Here is a 25378-nt window from a genome sequence, read left to right on the forward strand (position 1 = left end):
AGCTTTGTATAACTTGATGCAGTTCTGACGTCACCTGTTTACTTGACACCGTCTCTGCTTCCAATCAGACGCACCTTGTACACGTTTTCGAGCTCTCTCGGCGGGCTCGTACTCGCCTTTTTCTCGTGCACGTGTACACCCCACCTCCTCCTCACCTAAACCCACCTACCACCTGCTCACAAATGAAGTCACATGAGAATAGTATTAATAGTCATGTTAATAGTAATAGTGTATATTTTAATTATATACTCTTTTTTTAGAACTATATGAATCCCTGCTCTATGTAATTTATTACAAAACTAATAGGCTTGCATGTAAATGTTGTGAAACGTTTTTTATATGGAAAAATGAAAGAAAACCTGAGGAAAAGCAACTCAGTAGGGAGCCCTCTAACACAACGGACAGACAAGCAATAGATGTATTGTGTACAGAAAAAATTACAGTATTTCTATACTGTGGTTTACTGCAGTAAAATATAATACGTCTTCCACCACTGTATGAATAAATAAAGCTGAGTTGTCAAAATAAAGTGGTTAAACACAAGCAAACAAAAAATACCAAGAACTAATATTACTATCTGACACAAAGCGTCTTTGAGTGTTTATTATTGTATGATTATTTAAAATAAATTGAAAGACATAAACAAAAGCAGTCAATGTACTGATTGGCTCGCAATTGATGACGTCTCTTATGAGGGCGTGGCCTTCTGTAAGCAGGAAGTATGACGTAACTTTTATTTTGGAAAACGAAGTCGAGACAGAGGTGACGGAAAAATGGAGCAACACATTGAGGATTACAAGGTATTCCCAAATTATTTTCTACAATATCTTACTGACTGTGATTATATTCGTGTATGTTGACAAAGCCTTCCTCTCGATTGTGCCCTTTTTGGTGAAACTACTCGAGCTTTGCTGTCAGTGTTAGCTTATTGTTATTACTTTAAGCTAGCGCTCGGTTCTCAATAACGCTGGATAAAGTAACGCAGCACACTGTCAGCTACATGTTGTCATCTGGCTGGATATAAAATGTCGGACTCTGTTGTATTGCTTGCCAATAGCTGTATTTATAATTATACAGACATTAAAATGAGCCAGATAAGACAGTCGACGCTGGATCATCATAGTAAAGTCTCCCCATGTTTTCGTATCTGTTTGGATTGTCTTCACCTACTGACCTGACAGACCATGTGATATGCTTCAGTCACTTAAAAGATTTTTGTTTTGTGATTTCATTGACCTGCCTACAACAGGTTTATTCAGTATTGCCTTAACTAGGCCAACTGGAACTCTTCCTTTGTTTTAATATTTTATTTGTGTTTCTGTTTTTGTGCCTTCCTTTAGTCTTGCGCTTGTTTTTATTTCCATTTTTTTTTTTATTCTCTTGTTTCCCTGTGTTAAAGGTGTTGCGTATTTAAATATTAGTTAAGCCATATAACACATTAGTGCCATTGTCACATAATGGTACACTGAATATATTTGGTTGGACAAAACAAGCGATTTAAAGACCTCATCTTAAAAAATACATATATATATTTTGGAAAGTAACAGATTAATAGATACTGAAAACAGTCAACACTTACCAAACATCCCATGACTGGAATCTGCCACAACTTTGCACAACCCATCTCTATATTTTAACTTACATTTTATGATCGATTTTGCTACTTAACATGTATGTGGGCTTTTCTTTCTCCTTAGCTGATATTTGAGAAGGAGGGAGTGTACCTCCACACAAATGCCAAGCGAAGTAACCAGGACACCACCATCCCAGGGTTCATCCGTATTGTGGAGCGGGTAAGCAAATCTGTGTTAGTCAGACACAAAGAGGGGAATCAACAAAGCACCCGGATGATTAACAATGCATTTGTTTTAGGCCGGTGTGCCAGCTTTAGAGTGGAGTCCACTGGAAGATGAGGGTCGCAGTGCCCCTGCTGTACTCTACACCAAAAAGGTCAGTAATCATCTGTTTGCTACACATAAAAAACAAAATGAGTATTTTTTTAACCCACTTCTTACTAATTAGGATGGAGAAGGAGGTGTGGAAGAAACAAACTATGACCCTGGGTATGAGCCAGACTGGGCAGTTATCAGTACAGTGAAGAAAGATCGGGAACACGTCCCAGTCAAAGACTCAGGTGCAGTTTACGCTTCTGTCACTTTGGGCAAACGGTTGCGTAAAGAAAGGGTGCATGAAACTAAATGTCGCCTATTTTGTCTGCAGATCAGTGGTCGTTTTCTCTGCCTCTGTCAGAGTTATACTCTCTTCGGAGGGCTCGGTTCTCCTTGGGGCGAAACTTCCTGGTGCTGACGAGTAGAGGGGGCCACCCACTGCCTCCTCTGCACTTCCACAGAGGAGGAACCAGGGAGCTCTTTAGAGCCCTGCAACGTTACATCATCCTGGACCAGTGAGTACCATCATTCTGAGTCGAGCAGCAGTTTCTGTCCTGCTGCAACTGTGAACATTCAGCTCATAACTGTTGTGAAAACAGCTGATTTACAGTTTGTGACAGAGCTGTGAAAAACGTTGTTGACAAATCACATGAGTATGAAAAACATCACATGGTTTCTATTGTTATCTTCAGGTCACCGGTCGACGGGCGGCTCTTCCTTGCCTACCCTCATGACTCAAGCGCTCTTTCTCAGTCCTTCGATAAGCTGCAGCTGTTTGATGATGGCTCCGATCTTGTTTCTGTAATTTTGCTTAAATTTTCTTTTCTTTTAATTTTCTCTTTTATCAAACTTGTTACATTTCTTCCTCGGAGTAAAAAAAACCCTCACTTCTTGTCTGTGATTCTGTTCTCTCTCTACCTGAACAGAGATTTATCCAGGACCCCTATGCCACTACTTTTGGTGGATTCTCCAAAGTCACCAATTTCTTCAGGGTGGCACTTCGACCTCCTGGGGCACCCGCCCATTTGCGTACTGCTCAGGATCCTAGTTTCCCCACCCAGTCCGATGAAGAGCCAGGCTTCGAACTCATCAACTGTGTAAGAGAAGGAAACAAAAAGAACATTTTAGAGCACACACTCGTGTCTAATGATACATAAAGATTACACGCTAAGAGACATGAGGATCTCCATCAGTTGTTAATGTTTGTGTCTGTCTTTCCATTAAGGGGGTGGAGCTTGGTCCCAGACCAAACGTTACCAGGGGACATCCTCTGGACAAATGGGACAAGTTTATGGACCCGGAGGGACGAGTGAAGAACCCAATGAAGATCAAAGAGCTTGTATTCAGAGGGGTGAGACTGTAAATACAGTGACAGTATATCTCCTATACGGAAGACATACCTTGTTTACCTTTTTCAACCCTCTCTCTACCACATGTGCATGTTTTCATACCATTCTTGTCCACGGCAGGGTGTCGCACCGTCCCTGAGGAAGGAGGTATGGAAGTTCCTCCTGGGCTTTTATCCATGGAACAGCACTTACAAGGAAAGAGACGACATTTTGCGGCAAAAAACGTTAGTGTTGTTATGACTGCGTATCCCCTCTTAACTCTATTTGATGGTTAGAAGTATAAAAACACATCTTGTCATTTTGAGATGAAATGTTTATCAGTGAGCTTTAGAGGTGGCTAGGCTAGCTTTCCCCCCTGTTTACAGTCTGCGCTAAGCTAAGCTAACTGGCTGTAGCTTCATTTTTAGCATACAGACGTGAGAGTGGTATCAATCTTCTCATCTAACTCTCGACAAGAAAGCGACTGTGCGCATTTCCCAAAATGTCAAACTGTTCCTTTAATGTAGTCCGCCTCTTTATTGCGTTTCTGTATCTGCAGGGACGAGTACTTCAGAATGAAGGTGCAGTGGAAGTCAGTCAGTGAAGAGCAGGAGATGAGGAACTCCCTCCTCAGAGGATACAGAAGCCTAATAGGTCAGCCCCACAATCTGTCATGAAACAGAAGATCTGTTCATCGAATCAGTCAGCTGCCCGTGGGAAGCTGCATTAGATGTTTGAACTGTCTTTGTTCTGTTGTGACAGAGCGAGACGTCAGCAGGACAGACAGACACAATACGTTCTTCTCTGGGAACGACAATCCAGGACTGACTCTGCTGAATGATGTGCTGATGACATACTGCATGTTCAACTTTGATCTCGGTATGTAGTTCTGAAATGTTGGCACAGATACAAACGATCAGTACCAAAACAGATGTTAATGTAACAACAGTAATAATAATAATTCTCTTTCTTTTTGTCTTATCCGTGTTTAATAATCTCAATAGTTAATAAGAAATCAGCACAGGCAACAAGTTATAAACACAGTACAGATGGAGAAGCATTACACACAGATTGTTATTGATGTGTATATAAAGAACAAAGCATTACACACACACACACACACACAATATGTGAAGTAAAGACCCGTGAACTTCATCAGGGGATAGTTTCAAAGTTTTCTATTACACCGCAGCGCCTGCAGTAAAACTCAGTTTAACTTAGTTTGGTTTCTTTTGTCCGTTACAATCGACTTTTAGATCATTAAAGTGATGTTTTACACGATCTCAGTTGCTAATGATCATGTGTCACCGCGACACTTTTCTGTCCATCTCTCCAGGTTATGTCCAGGGGATGAGTGATCTTCTTTCTCCTCTCCTGTTCGTCACCCAAAACGAGGTGGAGTCCTTCTGGTGTCTGACCGGCTTCATGGAGCTGGTGGTTAGTAGACTTATCTCTCTTTCTCTGTGGCCTTTGAACTTCAGTCAGAAACTAGTTTAGTTTTGGTTGCTCCTTCCTGTGCTGTCATTCAGGCTGTACAGCTGCGTTCCTGTGGACAGTTAGTGACTTGACAAGTCTTTCCTTGTTTCCTCTGCAGCACCAAAACTTTGAAGAGTCTCAGGAGGCCATGAAGAAGCAGCTCCTTCAGCTCAGTATCCTGCTGAAGGCTCTGGACCCGGAGCTGTGTGACTTCCTGGGTTAGTCAGATAATACTCATGCAGTCAGAATGGATTACATGAACAGAAACAAATTATTATTATTATTATTATTATTATTATTATTATTATTATTATTATACATTTACAGCTTCTGCAGATGTGGTGCACACTCTGTTGTGTTGCTAAATGACAGGAACAATGAATTTCAAGGATACAGAGTGTGTAACATGTGCTTAAGACCTAATTCTCATTATTACTTACAAGGAGCTTATTATTTCTTTCTTTCTTTTGTTCACTTAACTAACTTAGGAAAAGAAAAACATATGTTTTCTCTCCATCAGACTCTCAGGACAGCGGCTCTCTTTGCTTCTGTTTCCGCTGGCTGCTCATCTGGTTCAAGAGAGAGTTTTCCTTCGAGGACATCCTCACCATGTGGGAGGTGAGTGCACCACAGCGGCATGTACTGCTGTACCACGTACACCTGTACCACGTACACCTGTACTGCTGTACCACGTACACCTGTACCACGTACTGCTGTACTCCTGTACCACGTACTGCTGTACCACGTACTCCTGTACTGCTGTACCACGTACTCCTGTACTGCTGTACCACGTACACCTGTACCACGTACTGCTGTACTGCTGTACCACGTACTGCTGTACTGCTGTACCACATACTGCTGTACCACATACTGCTGTACCACGTACTGCTGTACCACATACTCCTGTACCACGTACTCCTGTACCACGTACTCCTGTACTCCTGTACCACGTACACCTGTACCACGTACTGCTGTACTCCTGTACCACGTACTGCTGTACCACGTACTCCTGTACTGCTGTACCACGTACTCCTGTACCACGCACTGCTGTACTCCTGTACCACGTACTGCTGTACTGCTGTACCACATACTGCTGTACCACATACTGCTGTACCACGTACTGCTGTACCACATACTCCTGTACCACGTACTGCTGTACTCCTGTACCACGTACTCCTGTACTGCTGTACCACGTACTCCTGGTGGTGTGACGATAGACATCACTTCATGTTGAAAGCTTGAATTTGTTTTATGTTGTGAAACATGAGGACAAATCTCATATTCTCATAGTATTTAAAACAATAAATAGTGTAATAGTGTATTTTATCTAGCACAATCTGTTGACATGTAGGGCTGCAATTTACGATTATTTTCATTATCAATTAATCTGCCAAATGTTTTGTAGATTATGTGTCACGTCTATAAAATGTCAGAAAATAGTGAAAAATGTCCATCCCAGTTCTTCTGATGTCTTTATATGTCTTGTTTTTTCAGTCCAAAACCCAAAGATATTCAGTTCATATGATATAAAACAGAAAAGCAGGACATCTCCATCTTTTCCATTAAAAAAAAATAATTATCAAAATAGTTGGTAATTACTTTTCTATTTATCGATTAGTCGACTAATGGTTGCAGCTCTATTTACAAGTATTGTTTCTTAACCTCCTCTCCCCTCCACAGGTCCTCTGGTCTGGTCTGCCATGTGACAACTTCCACCTGCTGATCGCCTGTTCAATCCTGGAGTCCCAGAGAGGAGAGCTGATTGGCTCAGACCACGACTTTAACACTATTCTGAAGGTGAGTACTGTGTGTGTGTGTGTGTGTGTGTGTGTGTGTGTATGCAAGACAGGAATTGAGTTACTTTGTCTATAACTGTACACTCATCTGTGCAACTCTGTCCACATTGTGTATGCTCTTCAGCATATTAATGAGCTGACGATGCAGTTGGACCTGCAGACTGTTCTGCGAGGAGCAGAGGCTATCTACCTCCAGCTGACTCAATGCAAGGTGAGACACGCTTCATGGGCCAATAAGATTCAGCATGGAGTCAATAGAGTATCTCAGTCTCAGAGGTTATAATGAAGCGCAAAGTCTATCTAGGTATACCGTCTTTTTCCCTCCCTTAAACAAATAAGCTGTTAATAATAGATTTATATGGATGCACTTTGCTTATCCTATACGCCTCTAAAAAACAAAACTGTGGAACAAATATTCTTCTCCCCTAAAGAAAGAAATACGTAGCCCACAACATGACTCAGTTATGCAATACGGCTGCTTCTTTTTATTTAAACATTAAATACTTTTAGGAAAAATAATTGTATATTTATATATTTATTTATATTTATATATATATATTAATATATATATTTTTTATTTATATTTTTATTTATATATATTTTTATTTTATTTATATTTATATATATATATTTATATATATATATATATATATGTATGTATGTATGTATGTATGTATGTATGTATGTATGTATGTATTATATATATATATATATATATATATATATATATATATATATATATATATATATATATATATATATATATATATATATATATATATATATATATATATATATATATATATATATATATATATATATATATATATATATATATATATATATATATATTAATATATATAATAATAATAATAATTGGATATAACTCAACACTGTATGTGGCCTATACCTCTATGACAGTAGTCGACTGTTATATTAGGCTAATGGATTGCAGAAAATTCTAGATAATAACTTTTTTATAGAAGCTGTGAGACTTATAGTCTACACAAGTAGTTCCTGACCTCCTGTCCTCCTCTGCCCTGCCCAGGAGCTTCCCCTGAAGGTGCAGCAGGTTCTGGGACTCTACATCGCCTCCAGCTCTGAGGAGGACAGCCCCGACTCCCAGGCCAGTGAGACGCAACGTCTCCTCGTCGAGTCCCAGGCAGGAGCTGCTTCATCTAGTTCAGCACACGGTCCCACCTATCCTTAAATCTGCAGGTCAGCTGGTGGACTGATAGTCAAGAAATGTATGGCTGATCTTTATATATTGAAAAAAATAAAGTCTATATAAATATATTGTATATGATCAAATGAGAAGGAACGAAAACTGTCTGGTGAAGACTGTTGTCACTATATGTCAGAGGCAGGGGGCGTTGTTGAGGCTTTTTTCTTTTGAAGTACCCATGAATGTTCATGTTTAAACATTATAGCTGTACGTGCAGTGCTCTTTGTGCATGGTGTCCTCCCCCTTTTCCATGACAGCGTGTCTTTTGTTTACATGTCCTGTGTCTCTGCTAAAGAGTCCTTTCTACTCTCCATCCTTTGGATGCTGCTCTTTTACCTTTCCGCAAGTTATTTAATAATCATCTCTGCTTGTCACTTGTGATACTTTCAGTGCATTTTGTTATGCGTCCCCTCGACACTGCTCCTTAAAAGGGAAGAAGATGAAGGATAAACTCACTGGCAGCACCTTGTTCGTACTGTATGATGCCATTCCAGCCCTATGCAAACCTTATTGCATGCCTTATAGTTTTCACATGTGGCGTGGTAATATTTTAAGCCTTGTAATTATCTACAAAATGTCCATCCGCTGATTATTTTCAAATAAATGGTTGAATCTGAAGCATGTTATTTATATTTTTTCCTTACATGTCACACAGTTAGTCTCTCAACAAGTTTACTCACAGCTAGGATCTCTTTTATTTATGTACAAGGACATAGCACTGCATTGATATGAATGGGATGAACAAAGTATTACAAACACGTCTCAGTGTAATGCAATACAATTCAACAGCAACATAAACTACAGCCTCCAAAAGGATCATAAAGTGGAATCAACACCTTGATTTCAGCAAAACAAATGAGTTAAACCTAGTTTGCAATACCCATCTTATACAAATGCATAAATCTCACCAAGAAAACATACAGAACAGCAAAAATCTATACGAAATTACACAAAACACAAACAATAACACAAGAAAATTACCATAAAACTCAATGAAAAGCTCATCCAGAGAAAGTCTTTAGTGGTTATTTAGACATTTATGTGTGAGTTTAATATAAGCAACTGCAATCTAAAATGTTTCATAGGAGATATTGTCCTTATATCAACTTATTACTACATTATAATGTGCTTTAAACTATGTATTATATGTGTGTATACTGCTTAGATGATAAACACAATAATAATTTAATTACCCCAGTGTAACAGTACACACCATTTGTTCATGTAGTGTCTTAACTTGTGAACTGGTTAAACTATGGCCTCTCCCCCCCCCCCCCCCCCCCCCCACTGGCCAGCAGGTGTCTGTGTGAGGTGAATGGCTGAGGGGAAAATAGGAGCTCTGTTCTCCACTGTCCAGGGAAATGAGCTGGAAAATGAGGGGCGGGGAACCACACCCCCTTCTCAGGACCTCTTTTAGCTCGTCACTGTCTCTTTCCCCCTCTGTCCGTGTTCTTTGAATACAGCTGCGATGTATGAATTTAACAGGGTGCTTAAACAGGCCGACGATCTGTCACCCTGTTTCTCCTGCCCCCCCCCCCCCTCCTCCCTCCGTCCACCCCAACCTGACCTCACTTGACTGGCAGAGCCAAACTTACTCAGCCCTTCATTCAAACTCAATCTGCTTTCAGCCCCTCTCAAAGCCTGTTTTATAGGCGAAGGCCTTGTCGACAGCTTTAAAGCCCATATTCTCTCTCTAATGCTTCAATCGACTAAGTGTTCGAGGATTAGGGTCTCTTCATGTTGTCATTATGCCGGGTGTTTAACGCCGTTATCTGCAGTCGATGATGTGGCTCAAGCTCTGCCCTCTAAGCTTGAGATTTGAACCTTTTGTATGACACTCAATATTTCTCAAGGTGTTTTTTTGTGTGGTGATTTTACAGGTTTCGTTATTAACTGTCACTCTCGTTTCACACCGTCTTTTATATTGCTTAACCCAAATGTGTTTTGTACTGTACTTATGTACACAGTTTAAGTACCTACTTGTATTGTACTTCAATATTTCTATTTTGTGCAACTTTTTCTTTGTACTTTACAACAATTTAGAGGGAAATGCTGCACTTTTAAAACTATAACACTAATATGATGGCTGTTCTGAATGAAGAATGGAAAAAAAAGTCAAATGTATGCATCAAATAATAATCCAATAATGTAATAAGTAATAAGTATAGTACTGACATGAGGGACATTTTTCTGCATTATGAAAACTTTTACTTTTGATTTATTTTTCTAATAATACTTGCATACTTTTACTAAAGTGACATTTTCAATGCAGGACTTCTGCTTGTAATTCAGTATTGCTATATTCTGAATACTTTCTCTACCACTAGATGTCTGATGTCCTATGAGTCTGCTTAAAGCAAAGTAACGTAATTAAATTCATGATAATCTTTTATTAACTTTAGTATAATTCTTACCATGTTCCGCTCAAATACCATGTCCAATAAAATGTATTTATCTTTGTCACAAATAAGTTGCAATAACATTCTGCTCTGCGTATATGCACCTCATAGTTCGTGAAAACTACTTTGAATAGGATGAATTATTGATGCTCAGCTGAAATCAAGTCCTGGTGTCAGTGTGGCCGTCCATTTAACTCCTATTTGAAACACGAGCTGCCATTGAAGCCTTAATGTGTGAACAGCCACCTGTAATGACTGTCAAATACAATCTGTATTCTCCACTGGTGAGTGCGACCCCATTGTGACCGTCAGAGGAGTCCCCGGAGAGTGTGTGAAAAGTGTGTCTACCCCATGAATGTGTAAAGTGTGTGTGTGTGAGAGAGAGAGAGGGGAGCCAGCAGCAGGCAGAAGGCCAGGGGCTGTTGTCTGACACTGATTTGTAAAGGGAGACAATACGGCTCATTGACCTGCCCGGCTCCACTGTCTGTTGCACATACCTCGCCCAGCCCTCCCCGGTGGCTTCGCTGCTCTTTAAACACGAGCAGCAGATTGCCCCAGGCGCCGGGAGGGGAGGGGGGGGCAGCGGGGCACAGGTTGCTTTGACAATGAGAAACCTCCGGGAAACGAGGGGGAGAAGAGGCAAAGCCAAAACTTTGATGAACACATTTATATTTCAAAAACGTTACTTTTACTTGCAGAATTTTAAACCCAAAGATGGTAAATTTACACTCATATATGACAAAGGAAATATAATGTTATGTTGATTGAATAATTGATTAAATTAATAATTATTTCAGCCCTATTTACCTTATAATAATAATTAATAATAATTTGCTCTAAAGAGGTAAAAGAATCAAGTAAAAAGTCAACATTGTACATAGTATTCCTCAAATGTCAAAAGTTTATATTTATTATTACTGTTTTAAAAAATCCCAACTGAGACCATACTAATTATATAAGTATTGTAATTGTAATTATCAAAGTAAGGGTGAATATCTCTTATAGAAAAAATATGAAGTGATTTGAATAAATGGGGAATTTAATACATATCAGTACTTGAGGATCTTCATCTAACAGCAGCAGGATTTAACATCCATTAGGACTTTGACACATTTCCTCTCGTGCTTACGTTGTAAACAAACACTCTCCTCCTTTTGTCATCCATTCCCATTGTCAGAGTCTGGATATGACCTTTTCTCTCCCCTCTCTGTCTCTCACCCTCGTAGCCTTTTCTTATCCTCCCTTCTCTCTTTCACTATCGAAGACAAGCTGTTGCTCTGTCCCTGCGGGCCACTCCCTCACTTGCCTGCTCCTCTTTCCTCCCCCCCTGCCTCCCTCTCTCCCCTGCTCTCATTCGTTCTCGCTTTCCCCACCTGTTGAAGCGATTGTTGCACAGACCATATTGTTGTCTTCTTATTATTGTATGTCACTCACGCGGCTTCACGCCCTTTTTCTACGCTCTTTTTCCTCCCCTCTGTGCCACTCCCTCTCTCTCTCCCTGTTGGATATAAAAGTCAAACGATAGTTGAGAAGTGATATTCAGAGGAGCACCACAGGAAGCCAAAACCACTTCAACAAGGAAAACATTTCCCAGCTTGTTTACCTGCAGAGCACCCAGCTTCCTCTGGTGACAGCGGGACACTATAGCAGCTGCCTTCGTTCCCATTTGGACGTAAACAAGTACATATTTTACCCAGCAGGCAGTGCAGATGGACAGAGGCATGTCTGTGTCTCTGTGGTGTGAGGAGGTAGAGGACAACCAGAGTCAGGACCAGAGCCAGACTGAGGCACAAGCCCAGGGCGGCCACAACCTGGGCTCGTCTCAGCTGCGAGCCGCCTGGGACCCCACTGTGTCGGGGCATCGTGTGATCCAGAGGCTGCTTCATGTGGAGGAGAGGTACATGCCCTCCATGCTCTACATCACCCTCATCCAGCGGGAGCCAGAGCGCAGAGAGGAGCTCGCCAAATGGGCCCTGGAGGTATTAAACTCTCTCATGCTCCAGTTTCTCCTCATGCTGGATGAGTTATGTCAGCATGGCAGCTGTGAAACTGATGCCTCACATCTTTTTTCTTCTCTACAGGTGTGCTGTGAGTGTGGCTGTGATGAGGCAGTGTTCCCCCTGTCTGTCTCTCTGATGGATAGGTTCCTGTCTGCCTCTTTGTCTCTGCCTGTCTCACCATACTGCCTGGCTGCTGGCTGCATCCTCATCGCCTCCAAACTCTCAGAGTGTGACAACGTCACCGCTGATACTCTCTGTGCTGCAGCTGAATACAGCTTTCAGCCTTCAAACCTGCGAGTGAGTCCGCCACACAGCAGACACACACATGTTTAGAAAGGTGGTTGATTAAGACCTCACAGTCAGGGCTGTGTAGGAGCTAATTCTTAAAAAATATTGCTCTGTCCCTCTCTTTTTAGTTACTACCATCAAGAGTTGTTGGGGTACTTTCTAATGTCATCACCATCTTTAATCCCACTTTTAATTGTATTATTTCTAATGTACAATACCAAGTTTTACACCTTTTTATGGTGTTGTTATTCTAATAGTTGTAACAGCCGTACTGTATCAAACTTAGACGGACAGAGATAAGATCTCAAAGGGAAACCTTTTTTCTCAGTTTATGATTGTGAGCCTTAGCATATCCATCAACTGGATCACAACCCACTTAAATCTTTAATGTATCGTCAAATAGGGCTACAACTAACTTTTTTTTGTAATTAACGGTTTTCTGTCACTAAAAAAAAGTAAATTAGATTAAAATATTAAAGATGCCTCACAAGTTACCAAAAATATGCATATGGATGACTCTATCAAACGACTTTGTCTGTGACTAATAACTAGTTTCATCATCAATAAATCTCCCAAGGTGTCCTGTTTAGTTTGACAAAAAGTCCAAAACCCAAAGGATTGCTGTTTACTGGGATATATGATGAAGAAAGGGCAGCAAATCTTCTCATTTGAGAAGCTGGAACCTGAACAATTCAAAATGTATTGTACTTATTAGGCCTATAACAATATTACTCCAAGTTTTATCATTACACAATCTTTTTCTAAATGCACCTATCTTCCCTCCATCAGGAGATGGAGCGTGTCATCCTCGCCACCCTCCGATGGGACACAGCAGCAGTGACTCCGCAGGACTTTCTCCCACATTTCCTTGCCTCTGTGGAGGACAGGAAAGATGGAGACAGCGGTGACTCTGAGGAGGGGCTGCTGCTCTCCACCCTGCGGCGGCACAGCGACACGCTAGCCGCCATGTGTGCGTGTGACTCCCGCTTTCTGGGAGCACCGCCGTCACTTGTTGCTGCGGCATCACTGAACTGTGCTCTGCGGGGTCTGGGCAACAAGGGTCCCGCTCAACTGGCTGTAATGAGTTACGTCCTGGCGGAGCTCTGCCAGGCTGACCTGGTGAGTACACCTTCAGTCAGGCGGCACATAAGCCAATTTATCTGATTGGATCTCATTTCGTTTTTTTTTTGCAGGGATGAGAGTTGCAAGAATACATTTTTTAAGCAAACTGACTCAGAATAATTGTGTTTGGAGACATCTGTTTCGTATTAAAGTCATGCCAAATACAGGTTGCATCTATGACAAAAAAATAAATAATTCTCTCTATGTCTTGCATCCAAGGCAGTGCTGCAGTGCTACAGTGACATGATCGAATATGCCCTCCGACAGCGACTAAGGAGCGCGCTACAGCAGGGACCCATGGAGAAAGATGAAGAGGTGGAGAACGAAAGACCCGGGACACCTACTGACATGAGAGAGATTGATTTCTAAACAAACACTAGATCAACTTTTGTATAGAAAGTGTGAATCAATCAAAAACCATTCATCAAAGTCTATCAGTTAAACTGATAGACATTGATCTTAACCTCGAAATGCTCTGACTTGTTTTGATATTTTAAATAATTTTATTGAGTGACTGTTAATTTATTTAATTTTTTAATTTAATTTATTTGTGAACATTTTGCAACTATGTGTTTTTCATGTGCCATATTTTATTATCTATTTCTATTACATTTTTTAAAATTGTAGGCTTATATGTTATTTTGATGATATTTTAATATTTATACATTTTATTTATTATCACGTGCAATTGTTGGCTCTTTCAATGTTAATTTATTTCAACTTGCCATGACTTTTTGGTTGTGTACTGAATTAAATATACAACAAATCTATTTTTTAAAGCAATTAAACGTTTAAAACGTGTGTACATATTTTGCATCCGTGTGTTATTTTGTTATTTATATTTGTGATAATGCTGCCTTCACTTACTATTCATATGGTATTACTTCCCAGTTGTAAGTTTGTGATGCAAGTCATCTACTTTTGGTGGGGCATAATTACCCCCTTAAAAGACAGTGACAAGAGCAAATGTGTTGGTGGCTGATTTCTATTTTAAAATCTAGGGTTTCTGACCTATTTAAAAGATAATATTAGGCTTAATTTGCCAAATAAAATACATTAACAACGACATAGACGTGTCTGTAAAGTATTTCCGACAGTACCTGAAGGCAGCGTCTTGGACAAGCCTTTCAGACACATGACGTCAATTTTATCCGACGCGAATACAGATCGTGCTTTGAGCATCGGATCAGATGTTAAAAACATACGTGCGGTAAGAGACGAGCTATTTAAAGACGTTATGTTTTATAACATTTTTAAATTGTGGTTTTAATATTGGCGGAGTTTTAAGGAAGAAGTCATAGAAAACCGTGACATTTAAGAAGGACAACGCAGTTAGAAGACCCGATTTAATAGCTCACGGCTAACTCACGGTGATGGATAACCAGAACCTGTTATATCACTTGTAACATTTAAATTTTAAACAACAAATAATGTTTAAAATGTTGACAAACCAAACATTAATTCACTCATGCTATAGGTTTAATCTCACAGGTAATTACAACTATAGAAAGACTACGTTTTTGTGTTAAGACGTCCCCTCATCCGCATCCGTGTTGTCCTGATCTAAGCTAGTTAGCTAACTAGCTACCAAACAATATACGAATACGATATCATACTAATATCACATTTGTATTGTGTCATGTATTCCATTGAGTAACAGTTCTGGCATCTTAAACTAAATGTATGCAGTTAATTCAGCTCCAAAATAGGTTTTCCTGCTCAAAATGGATCGTTACGCCAAACTCTACTTAAGAAATCGGATATTATTGTTTCCTCTTATCGGCAAAGGCACACATATTAAAGAAATAAAACCTTCAGACATTTTTCAATTCTATGAATTCTCCTTCTGAATTCGGCATGCATTGTTCATACCAATCACCAACCAATTACACTAAAATGAAATGATAAATTCTCAATGACATTGTTATATGTAACGGTCGGTGTTACTACCTTCCCTGGTGAGCTTTGTACTTGTAGTTGGTGACAAATAGGAACATATTGGGATTAACACTGTCTGCACCTTCTGAAATGAAAGTCTGAGTTAAAATGCAGCAGTGTTCAAGCAACAATAAACCAAATTTGGTACAATACTGAACTATTCAGTTACAAAAGACTGTGCAGACAACAGGCAATGACCAGAAAACTAATATTATAATGGATATGAATAACCTGATTTATTAATTCAACAAGACATTAATCTTGGCTATTTCTCACACACCTATGTCTCTTATTACTGTCTTTGTTAAGATTGTACCATATGATTCTTGACATAATTAGAATTCTTCTGTGCATTAATGTGTGTGTGTGTGTGTGTGTGTGTGTGTGTGTGTGTGTGTGTGTGTGTGTTTATGCATGTTTTTAAGTACTTATGTCTTGTGATAATCGTTTTCTCATTTTTGAGTGTTGTAAAGCACTTTGGCACAAACTTGTTGTTGTTTTTTAAAGCGCTCTATAAATTAATTTGACCTGGACCTTGACAATATAGTAACATTCATTGTGGTTTATTTTGAAGGAGGATGAACTTAAAACCTGGCTGGCTGCTGCTTCTATCCATCTCTGCTGGGGTCTGGTCAGTGCCTATTGATCGCAATGTAGAGAACCAGGAAGCTAAAGAGGAAGTGGCGGAGGAGAACGCGGTAACGGTCTCAGTGGTCTCAGTCATGTTCTGTATTTGAGAATCAGTTTCTCGTGAATAACCTGTCCTGTACGACATACTCTTTCAGGACACTGGCCTTTACTACGACAGGTATCTCAGAGAGGTGATTGAGGTTTTGGAGACAGACCCTCACTTCAGAGAGAAACTGCAAACAGCGAACACGGAGGACATTAAGGTCAGCGTCCATTTCTTTCACATTCTCACTCTTAAAGCTTCCCTATTTACCTTTTTACAGGTCTTAATTTAATCCATTGGATGTCCTGTGTTGTCCTTCAGAATGGTCGTCTCAGTAAAGAGCTGGACCTGGTGAGTCACCATGTGAGGACTCGTCTGGATGAGCTGAAGCGCCAGGAGGTTTCTCGCCTCAGGATGCTGCTCAAGGCCAAACTGGACAGCACCAATACACAGAGTAAGTTGAGTCATTTTCCTGTAGTGATGGAGAGAGAGCGTTTGTATACTTATATATACCTGTGTAGATGGGTTGTAAGCAGAGATGAATATCCATAATCTTCATTGATAGAGTTGCAGTTAGAAATAGCTACAACTGCACAAATGCTCATTTTAATTTAAGTATGCAAATGAGGATATAAACAACTCAAATACATGAAAACATCCAAATGTTCCCTATAAGCTATTCACATTTTCATTAACAGATATGAACAGATAATTCACTGTTATCAATTATCATATAAAACAAACAAATGTGCATTATTTGTTATTATCAGTTCATGTGCATGGATGCTGATCACACATTTCCCAAGCAGAGCAGATGGAAGCAGCATATGTACAAAATAATGTTCTTGTCAAATGTTTGCCATTACTCGTAAAACATACACATGAATTCAGATTAGTACGGTGTGTATTGAGAGAGGAGGTACAAAGATGTGTTCGCTGTGTACAGGACATAATGGAACACGTGTGTCAAGAGTCCAGCATGTGTTTGCTAACTGATGTGTCTGCTCTGCTGTGAAGGCCTGCAGATGGACCACGCCTCCCTGCTGAAGCAGTTTGAACATCTGGATCCTCACAATCAAAACACCTTCGAGGCCAAAGACCTCGAGCTGCTAATCTCGACGGTGAGATCCTCCAGAGATAATAAGAAATGTGATGTTTGTTGCCCCCGAGGCTGAAAAATCAGTGACTGGTTTATATGTGCTGACCAGATTTGAATGGAATGTGGGGAAGTGATGAATCCCCTCACAGTCCAGCAGAATCAAAGTGCACTGATCAGACTCGAGGGTGCTACAATTACAGGTCAAAACAAGATGGCAGACCTGATACTGATTGTTCCAGACTCCGAGAATGTTTGTATTATATCTGACCCCACTTTTTGACTTCAACATAACATCCTCCGTCTGGCTATTTGTCTAGGCCACCAAGGACCTGGAGAACTACGACGCCGAGAGACACGAGGAGTTCAAACGCTACGAGATGCTGAAGGAGCACGAGAGGCGGGAGTACCTGAAGGGCCTGGACCAGGAAAAGAGGGAGAGAGAGGAGAAGAGAATGCAGGAGCTAAAGGACAAACACCACCAGCACCCTAAAGTCAATGCGCCGGTACACACACATGGACACATTTTGATTTTGTGTGAAAACAAGCGAAAGTGAATGAAGCTCTCTTACATGCATTTCTCTTTCTGTTGCTCCCCCCCCCCCCCCCACACTCAGGGTAGTGTTGCTCAGCTGCGGGAAGTTTGGGAGGAGACGGACGGACTGGACCCTAAAGAGTTCAACCCCAAAACATTTTTTAAACTGCATGGTGAGTGAGCCCTCTTCTTCAGACCCCTGTCCTTTTATTCTGATATGAAAAGCATTACATTTCTTCTCTGCTCTGTTCAGATACAAATGAAGACGGTGTTTTAGATGAGCAGGAATTGGAGGCTCTCTTCACTAAAGAGGTAAGGAACACTACAGCACACCATGGCTTTAAAATCAAGCTTTTACTTGTTTGGTTTCACAATGAAAATCCCTTTTGACACGACATCAAAAATGGATGATCATCGATGTGAAAATGCAGCTGTTTCGTCTGTGATCCTGCAGAAAGCTCTGAATCTGACAGCCGTGGTATTCACAGCAGTCCTGTAACATCTGTTCATTTGCCTCCTCCAGCTGGAGAAGGTCTACGACGCAAAGAATGAGGAAGATGATATGATGGAGATGGAGGAAGAAAGGCTGAGGATGAGGGAGCATGTCATGAAGAATGTGAGTCGTAATTGTTTACTTTTATCTCTCTTGTTTTCATCATACGCCGCTGCTTTGACTTCGACTGATGCAGCTTACGCTTCTGTGTTAAAAGGTGGACGCAAATCAAGATCGCCTCGTCAGCCTGGAGGAGTTCCTCAAATCCACCGAGAAGAAGGAGTTCAGTAATCCCAGAGAGTGGGAGGTAAAGAGCCCGGGGTGGCCTGAAGGTCGGGGAAGTGGGCGGGCGATCAGAGGGTCTGTGGCGCAAATCTCAGGACAAGCTGGGGAAATGTGGGTGGTGAAGTTAAATGGGTAATGCTATTCTTCCCCTCATCAACTCGCAGACTTGGAGCTGTTCCCAGAAGTGGCTGCTGTGAATAGAAGTGATCTAGTGTAATGTTGCATTTAGTTAAAAGAGCAATTTAGCACTGCACGGCTATAACAGTCGACTCAGGACAGTTTAGAAAAAAAAAAGGATCAAAATTAACGTAGCACACATTCCTCTTCCTCTTTCTTTTCAAAACATGGCGCCTACAATTCCCACAATACAACGCTCCCGTTTAGTCAGAGATTTGAGTGTGTCATGCTAATAACGGCTCATGTAGTCTCGAGCCTGCCGCAAAGATGTGCAGCTACAGAGGTCTCACTTCTTTCTGATGGCACACACCCAGATTATTTTACATTTCAAGCTTGTAGTCTTCAGCCCAAACCGACACGTGAAGACATTTATCAGATTTTGCGCAACTTCCTCTTCATACAGGTCACATTGAAGGGTGTGGTAGAAAGCAGAAAGTAAAGATGGAGAAAGAAGCAGGACCAACTGATGAGGTCACATGCACGAGAATGAAGAAAGTTTAGCCTTTACAAATCCATAATATGTCCTTGTTGGTTCCCCTGCTGTCTCTGTAGACGTTGGAAACCAACCCTCTGTACACAGAAGAAGAGCTCCAGCGATTTGAGGTTGAACTCAGGGACAAAGAGGAGGAGCTGAAGAGGAAAGCAGAGAATCTGCGTCAGCAGCAGGAGCTGCTGAAGGAGCGAGGCAAAGCCCTGGAAGCCCAGAGGAGAGAGTACCAGCAGGTGACCGTCCCGCCATGCCAGTCACGGCTTTATATCATCTCAAACTGGATTAAAAGAGTGGATCATAAGCATATCGGGGTCAAACTTGAATTACATTAACTCAACAACAACCAGCTTTCTGCCTGTAATAACATCGAAGCATGTACACATGATAATTCAGTTGCAATGTTTCAATTTCAGGCAGTATTAGAGATGTCCCAGAGACAGAAGGATCAGCAGGCAGCAGACGGGCAGCCTCCTGCGGGTGCTAATGGAGAGCTACAGTTTCAACCAGAGGCACAAAAAGTGGAAGATAAAGGTAAACGATCTGTGATTTGATGTGTGTGTTATTGTTGGTATGGATTTCTGTTGTAATTGTTTTCGTTGAGTATATTTATTTTCTCTCTTTCTCTCTCACAGAGTTAAAAGTCCCAGTTGAACTCCAAGGCGAGGCCCCGAATAATCTGCCTGCAGAGCCTCCACAGAACCTGCCTATACACACTTAATGCACGCTCTGACGGCCTTAACACACACACGCACACGCACACGCACACACACACACACTCCGATTTGCTCTGACACAGATATCCAGATGGGTTCCACCAACTGAAATACGTGAATTGTATGTAAAACGTGAGACATATTGTACTGTGTGTTCATCTCTGTGGTCTACATTAGATTTAAAGATCTCCAAACAACGATGTATGTATTTTAAGAAATCTTCAGTTTCAGTGAAGTTTTCATTAAAGCTGGGTCCTCAGTGTAAACTCATAAACATCTTCAAATAAAGTCTTAATTTAAAACAACTCTAAACCGAGCTTCTCGAAATCAAATTATTTTGAGGGGGGGGGGGGGGGGGGGGGGCTACTACAACTGTATACACACAACTTCCTCCCCCTGCTACCTCGTACCACAGAAATGCCAGAGACATTGTATTCCTGGAGAACGGCATCTTCCTCCATGCAGGTCAGTCAGAAAGCTGCGACGTTAAACTCAAGTTTCTCATTAACTGCATCTTTTAAATGTTAAATATGAAATAAAGAGCCAATTCTTACGCTCCTATTTATTTGTCTTGTTGGAGAATTGGATGCTTACTATGAATTAAAAGACAGGAGAAGAATCTAAATGTTGTGGGTCAGTTGTAACATGTCGGCTTATCGAACAGGCCGAGTCGCCGCTGAGTCAGCAGTTTGTGAGATATTGTATCTGATATACTGTACATATGATGTCTTGTCTTTATTAAATTAGAAAATTGAGATATCTGTTTGACATTCCTTTGATTGCATAATATATAAAATATCATACAAAGTACAGAATAATAGTTTATAATATTGTAATATATGTTCAATGATCAATCCAGACGGTGGAAGGTGGACGTCTGTGTGTCACCCTGATGTGTTGTTGTGCTCCAGCCTCCTCCGGGTCTCCGTGTCTCTGCAGACACTGGGCCTGTTGTCATGGCGCTGATACTGGTTGTGCTGCTGAGGAGATGGCCGTGCATTCCTCTCTGCATTCCTCTAACCCGCTGACCTCTCGTGACCCCGCAGGGCCCCTCCTCTCCTGGTGTCCAAGCAGCTGCCTGCTGTCAATCACCGCCGTCATGTCGGCCAAAGACGTCTTCAGGAAGCTTCCTGGATCATCAAGTGTTTATTATGATGCAATCTCCAGAGTTTAGACAAATCTATCTTGTGGATATAGAAGCAAATACAGTCTTTTGTATTTAATATATATAAAATACTGTTTCCAGTTACGTGTTGTATTAATGGGCATATTCCCAATGAACAAAGTGCACATTCTCCAATCAGTTTAATCGTGTTCTGCTGCTGTCCCATGAACATGTCATGCCGGGGATAAAGAAAGTATCTGTCAGCAGTACAATAAAACAGGAAGATACCAAAATAGTGTTTTATAGCTGAAGTTGACACATAACCAAGATACAAAATGAGTTTGTCTGTAATGCAGTTGGAGTTGAAGAATATATTTAAACTTATACTTAAATAAAAGCTATACTTTCTATTTATTCGTGTGGCTGGATTGTCTTTATTACATCTGTCGAGCTCAACCGGCTTCCTTTAAAATGTGATTTCTTTGAGGTTCAGCTCCCTGTGGGAACTTTAACAGGTTTGTGTTGTGTCTGCAGAGGGCATCGTCCACAACAGGGGCTCCGACATTTCATCCAGCTGTTTGTGACCAGAGGTGGCACTGAAGCTGTCAACACAGTGTCAGCGGCTCTGTGAAGACGTGGCGGCTGGAGGGCGTGATGCAGTGTGATCTTGTGAGTATCGTGCACTCAGGGGAGTTTTGATCAGAAATATTGATACTTTACTGGAGACCTTCCGGGTTATGAGACATTTACTACTAGACTATACGTGAATGAATTATTACACCTCTTCTCCCGTGTTCATATTCTTTAAATTACTGGTTATTTTGCAGATGAACACACAATTTGATGCACTGTTGGAGTTTAAAGTATCCAGCTTTATACTTTAGTTTTCCCTGTTCACCATTAAGTCCTTGCACTAAACAATAACTTAATGCAGTGGAAAGAAATAAACTTCACTAATAGGAATATTTCAGATTTTACTGCAACACTTCAGTTTACTGAACTATTATTCCATGATAGGGATGTTAATACTTGAACTATTAAAGATAAAGGGTAAGAGTTAGTGCTTCATCATTGTCTGTAGTCTGTGACTTGTGCAACTTCTCAAAGAGGAACTGAGGAACTGTGTCATTCTGTGAATGCTGCGTCCTCGTTTAGCTGTTTCAGTAATAGTCCACATTCAGGTGCTGTTGCAAAATCACCACGAGTTTGTGTCTCGTTATGTTTTTATTCTGACATTACAATATTATAGTAGCAACACTGTCAATGACATGAGTGACGAGCTCTACAGTGTCAGACTTTAATGCTCTTAATGTCTTCAGTTATTGTGTTTTCATTGTATTAATTAACTTTTTTTCTCTCAACTATAAAGGATCGGATTCATAAAGAGATTCACGTATCAAGTTGCTTTCTTCAATAATATTCACATTTTTAAAATGCAAACTTTATTAACCTACTGCCAAAAAACAGTTTATGAGTATTAATATCTGATCTGCTGTTTATCATCCCAGACTTTCATCTTTGTTTCTTGTGTTTTTCTCCCCAAAATATTTATATTTGGATGCACTTTGAATATCACTGCTGGCTCTGATGTTCATCACCCTCTCTGAAGAGAACATTACGTCACCTCCTCCTCCCCCCTCCCTCCAGCTCTACCTTAAGACCCGCCTCCCCTACGATCTGATTGGCTGACAGTCCAAGCTTTTCATGACTTGTGATAGTTACTGGTACATTTTTACTGTCACAAATAGCGGGTGATTTAATCATAAGGAAGACAATTGTCAACATTTTATTTGCATAAAGAATACCTCATAGATCTCCAAATAACAGTTCAGAGTAAGTCAAAGTTCTGGTCATTTTTAAGTTTATTGCTGACATTTAAAAAGTTCCTCATACTGTTCAGTTTCACACAAAAATAGTGGATGCATGATGGTTGTTTAAAATCTATAAATTACATTCATTTGGCCTCAAACCTTATGGTGGCAGTACATTGCATTTCCCTTATTGAACCGCCAGAGGGTACAATTGTTTAATTATTTGGGGAAGTTTCATGGACCACACAGTGAGAACAAAATAAGGAAGTAATTCTTACTCTCATAATGACCCTTGGTTTTATGTCTAAAGGTATACAACTATTACAAAGTGCAGTTAGAAGTGAGAATTATGATGTGAGGAGTTAAAGTGGGGCTCGCCGGTGTGAGCTTGTTTCTTTAAGACCCAGCATCTTCACCGAGGAGGAGAGATGAGGGAAGATAAACGATAGGAGGTCGTCAAGTTACACAGAAACATCAGGAAAGATACCGGAAGCCCTTTTATTCCTCTTCAGAATAAGGTTTCAACTTGTTTAAGGTAATTTAAGGAAGTGTCTCATTACTATTATATTTTACATTACATTACTCATTTTCAACTAAATTAATATGCCCACAAGGACTCAATACAGACCTGATATACCAGCGTGTCATTACAACTGTTCCTGTTAGCTGTCCTGTTGGCATTTCATAAACAAAGCAAACTCTCAAACAGCTTTAATATGATAAGAAATATCTAATCTGATATTTATTAGAGATTTTTTTTAAATTCTGTTTTCTGTGTTAACAAGCTAGTGCAAAAATAATAATACTATTTTAAATATATGTAATGAAATTAAAATGTTAATGCGTATGTTGAATCGATATAGGCCTATAGGTGGGTTGTGTAATACAGTATATAGGTTAATTGGGTCATTTTCAAACATGCTTGGCTTCGTCATGTCTTCTTAATACATGCCACATTGACATTTGTGGTATTTTGGTCAGACCAGCTGTTTGCATACTTGCACATTTTATTCTGAAAATCTAGACCGGATGTTGCCTGTGTTTCCTAAGTGTAGCTTGACGCAGGAGCTGAGGAGCTCCGTCGCTCCCACAGCAGAGAGAGGGAGGGGATGGGGCAGGCTGGTAACCGGGCTGTAACGGGGATAAGCTGCAGCCTCCGTCTCTCAGGTGCTCTGATGGAGTGAACCGGGCAACGATGCGCCTTCACTTCCTTTCTCTGTCGGTCATGGAGAGGGTAAGACACACACATCGTTTGGTGGAGGCTGAAATCCGCTGTAATGCTCTGTACACAGATCTAGCCGTGCGTTAGACCGTCCAGCTGTTTTTATGGGTGGGGGGAGGCAGGGTGGTGTGGGGAGGGGGGGGGGGGGCAGTGGGGTGTTGATAGGAAATAGACGCCTTGCAGTCGGAATAAAGCCAAAGCGGCGCACCGTTTTCCGACATTTAGGTTAATCATATCACTAAAAATAATCCAATTGCATGATATCTTCTGATTGAATGTGTTAATTAGGCCTTCATTATTTGCAGCTTGATTGGCACCTCCTACCATGATGTTATAGCGGTGTGGGGCTATCCTGCACAGCCCTACATGCATAAAAATAGGCTGTTTTCCCCCTATTTAAGCCATTTAATTTGTCAAAACAGCAATTAATTTCCCGCCCTGACACACTGAGGATAATAAGCCTACTGATTCACCCAGAAGGTTTTACAGATGGGTTTCCGGAGCCGTAGAAAGAAGCCTATTTCCTCCTGGATACAGCCCGTAATTACAATTCATGATGACACCCTTTTTTTTCCACATGAGTGTATGAAACAGCGCCGCATCTTTCTGCTACCTACAGGCCTGATAATTGTTCTGTATTTGCTTGACAGCGTTGTGTAGGCTGCTGAGGTAAAGCTACCATTCATGACTCATTTCCGTACATCATCCGCATTCATTTTCCCCATTATGACTATGTGGACACTCGGATACATAAAGCCGAGACATGCACTGATGGATGAATTACTCCAGACGTTGAGTATCGCGATGCCAGTCAGTGGAAGAGAGAGCTCTGCTGCAATAGCAATGGTTATTCTTTCTATGAGGTTTGAAGAAACACCTGAGAAAGGTGTGTGTGTGTGTGTGTGTGTGTGTGTGTGTGTGTGTGTGTGTGTGTGTGTGTGTAGGGATGGATCACATGTATGATGATATGAGAGATCACATATATATATATATATATATATATATATAAAATCTTGTTTCCCTCCATCATTTTGTTCCGTCAGATTTAACTCCCATTATTCACACATTTGCCTAAAAATACGTCCTCTCTCTTTCTTTTTCTTTCTCTTTCCAGGTTCGTCTCACATCTCAGTGAAGCCTGGGCCGGGGGTCAGAGGTCATCCACCAAACCTGCACTTCTCCCTCTTACCCCTGCACCCCCACTCCAGCCCTCCACCCCCAGCAGACCCTTCACTGTTTCCCTCAATCCACCAAAACTTATCACACATCCTCTTCTCCACACTTTTCTCTCACTGACACATTCACAGAGCTCCCCCC

The 25378-nt window shown here is 40.8% G+C and overlaps 3 protein-coding genes across 4 annotated transcripts; all 3 read left to right on the plus strand.

Annotated features, from left to right (window-relative positions):
* Positions 1–680: 680 nt before the first annotated feature.
* tbc1d17 (TBC1 domain family, member 17) lies at positions 681–8332 on the plus strand. Of its 2 annotated transcripts, XM_029438723.1 has the most exons (18): positions 681–800; positions 1698–1793; positions 1873–1950; positions 2023–2134; positions 2221–2404; positions 2582–2690; positions 2816–2986; positions 3115–3240; positions 3359–3462; positions 3777–3871; positions 3980–4096; positions 4554–4654; positions 4812–4911; positions 5214–5311; positions 6374–6490; positions 6614–6700; positions 7538–7707; positions 8105–8332. In XM_029438723.1, exons 1-17 carry the CDS (start codon positions 774–776, stop codon positions 7697–7699), a joined length of 1884 nt encoding a protein of 627 aa, XP_029294583.1. In that variant the 5' UTR covers positions 681–773; the 3' UTR covers positions 7700–7707; positions 8105–8332. The 2 variants fall into 2 exon arrangements, with proteins under 2 accessions (XP_029294583.1, XP_029294582.1); XM_029438722.1 differs by having other exon boundaries at positions 7538–8332.
* A 2032-nt stretch (positions 8333–10364) lies between these two features.
* On the plus strand, positions 10365–13892 carry ccndx (cyclin Dx). The gene is made up of 5 exons (XM_029436981.1): positions 10365–10397; positions 11814–12092; positions 12195–12410; positions 13191–13520; positions 13743–13892. Exons 1-5 carry the CDS (start codon positions 10365–10367, stop codon positions 13890–13892), a joined length of 1008 nt encoding a protein of 335 aa, XP_029292841.1.
* Positions 13893–14611: 719 nt separating this feature from the next.
* On the plus strand, positions 14612–20235 carry LOC115012838 (nucleobindin-2-like). Its single transcript, XM_029438668.1, has 13 exons — positions 14612–14733; positions 16036–16159; positions 16247–16354; positions 16456–16588; positions 17152–17255; positions 17551–17736; positions 17848–17938; positions 18019–18077; positions 18289–18381; positions 18476–18565; positions 19273–19443; positions 19624–19741; positions 19843–20235. The coding sequence occupies exons 1-13, from the start codon at positions 14714–14716 to the stop codon at positions 19926–19928; spliced, it is 1383 nt and encodes a 460-aa protein (XP_029294528.1). The 5' UTR covers positions 14612–14713; the 3' UTR covers positions 19929–20235.
* The last annotated feature ends 5143 nt before the right edge of the window (positions 20236–25378 follow it).

The sequence above is a fragment of the Cottoperca gobio genome, chromosome 8 (genome assembly GCF_900634415.1).
Source record: "Cottoperca gobio chromosome 8, fCotGob3.1, whole genome shotgun sequence".
NCBI lineage: Eukaryota > Metazoa > Chordata > Actinopteri > Perciformes > Bovichtidae > Cottoperca > Cottoperca gobio.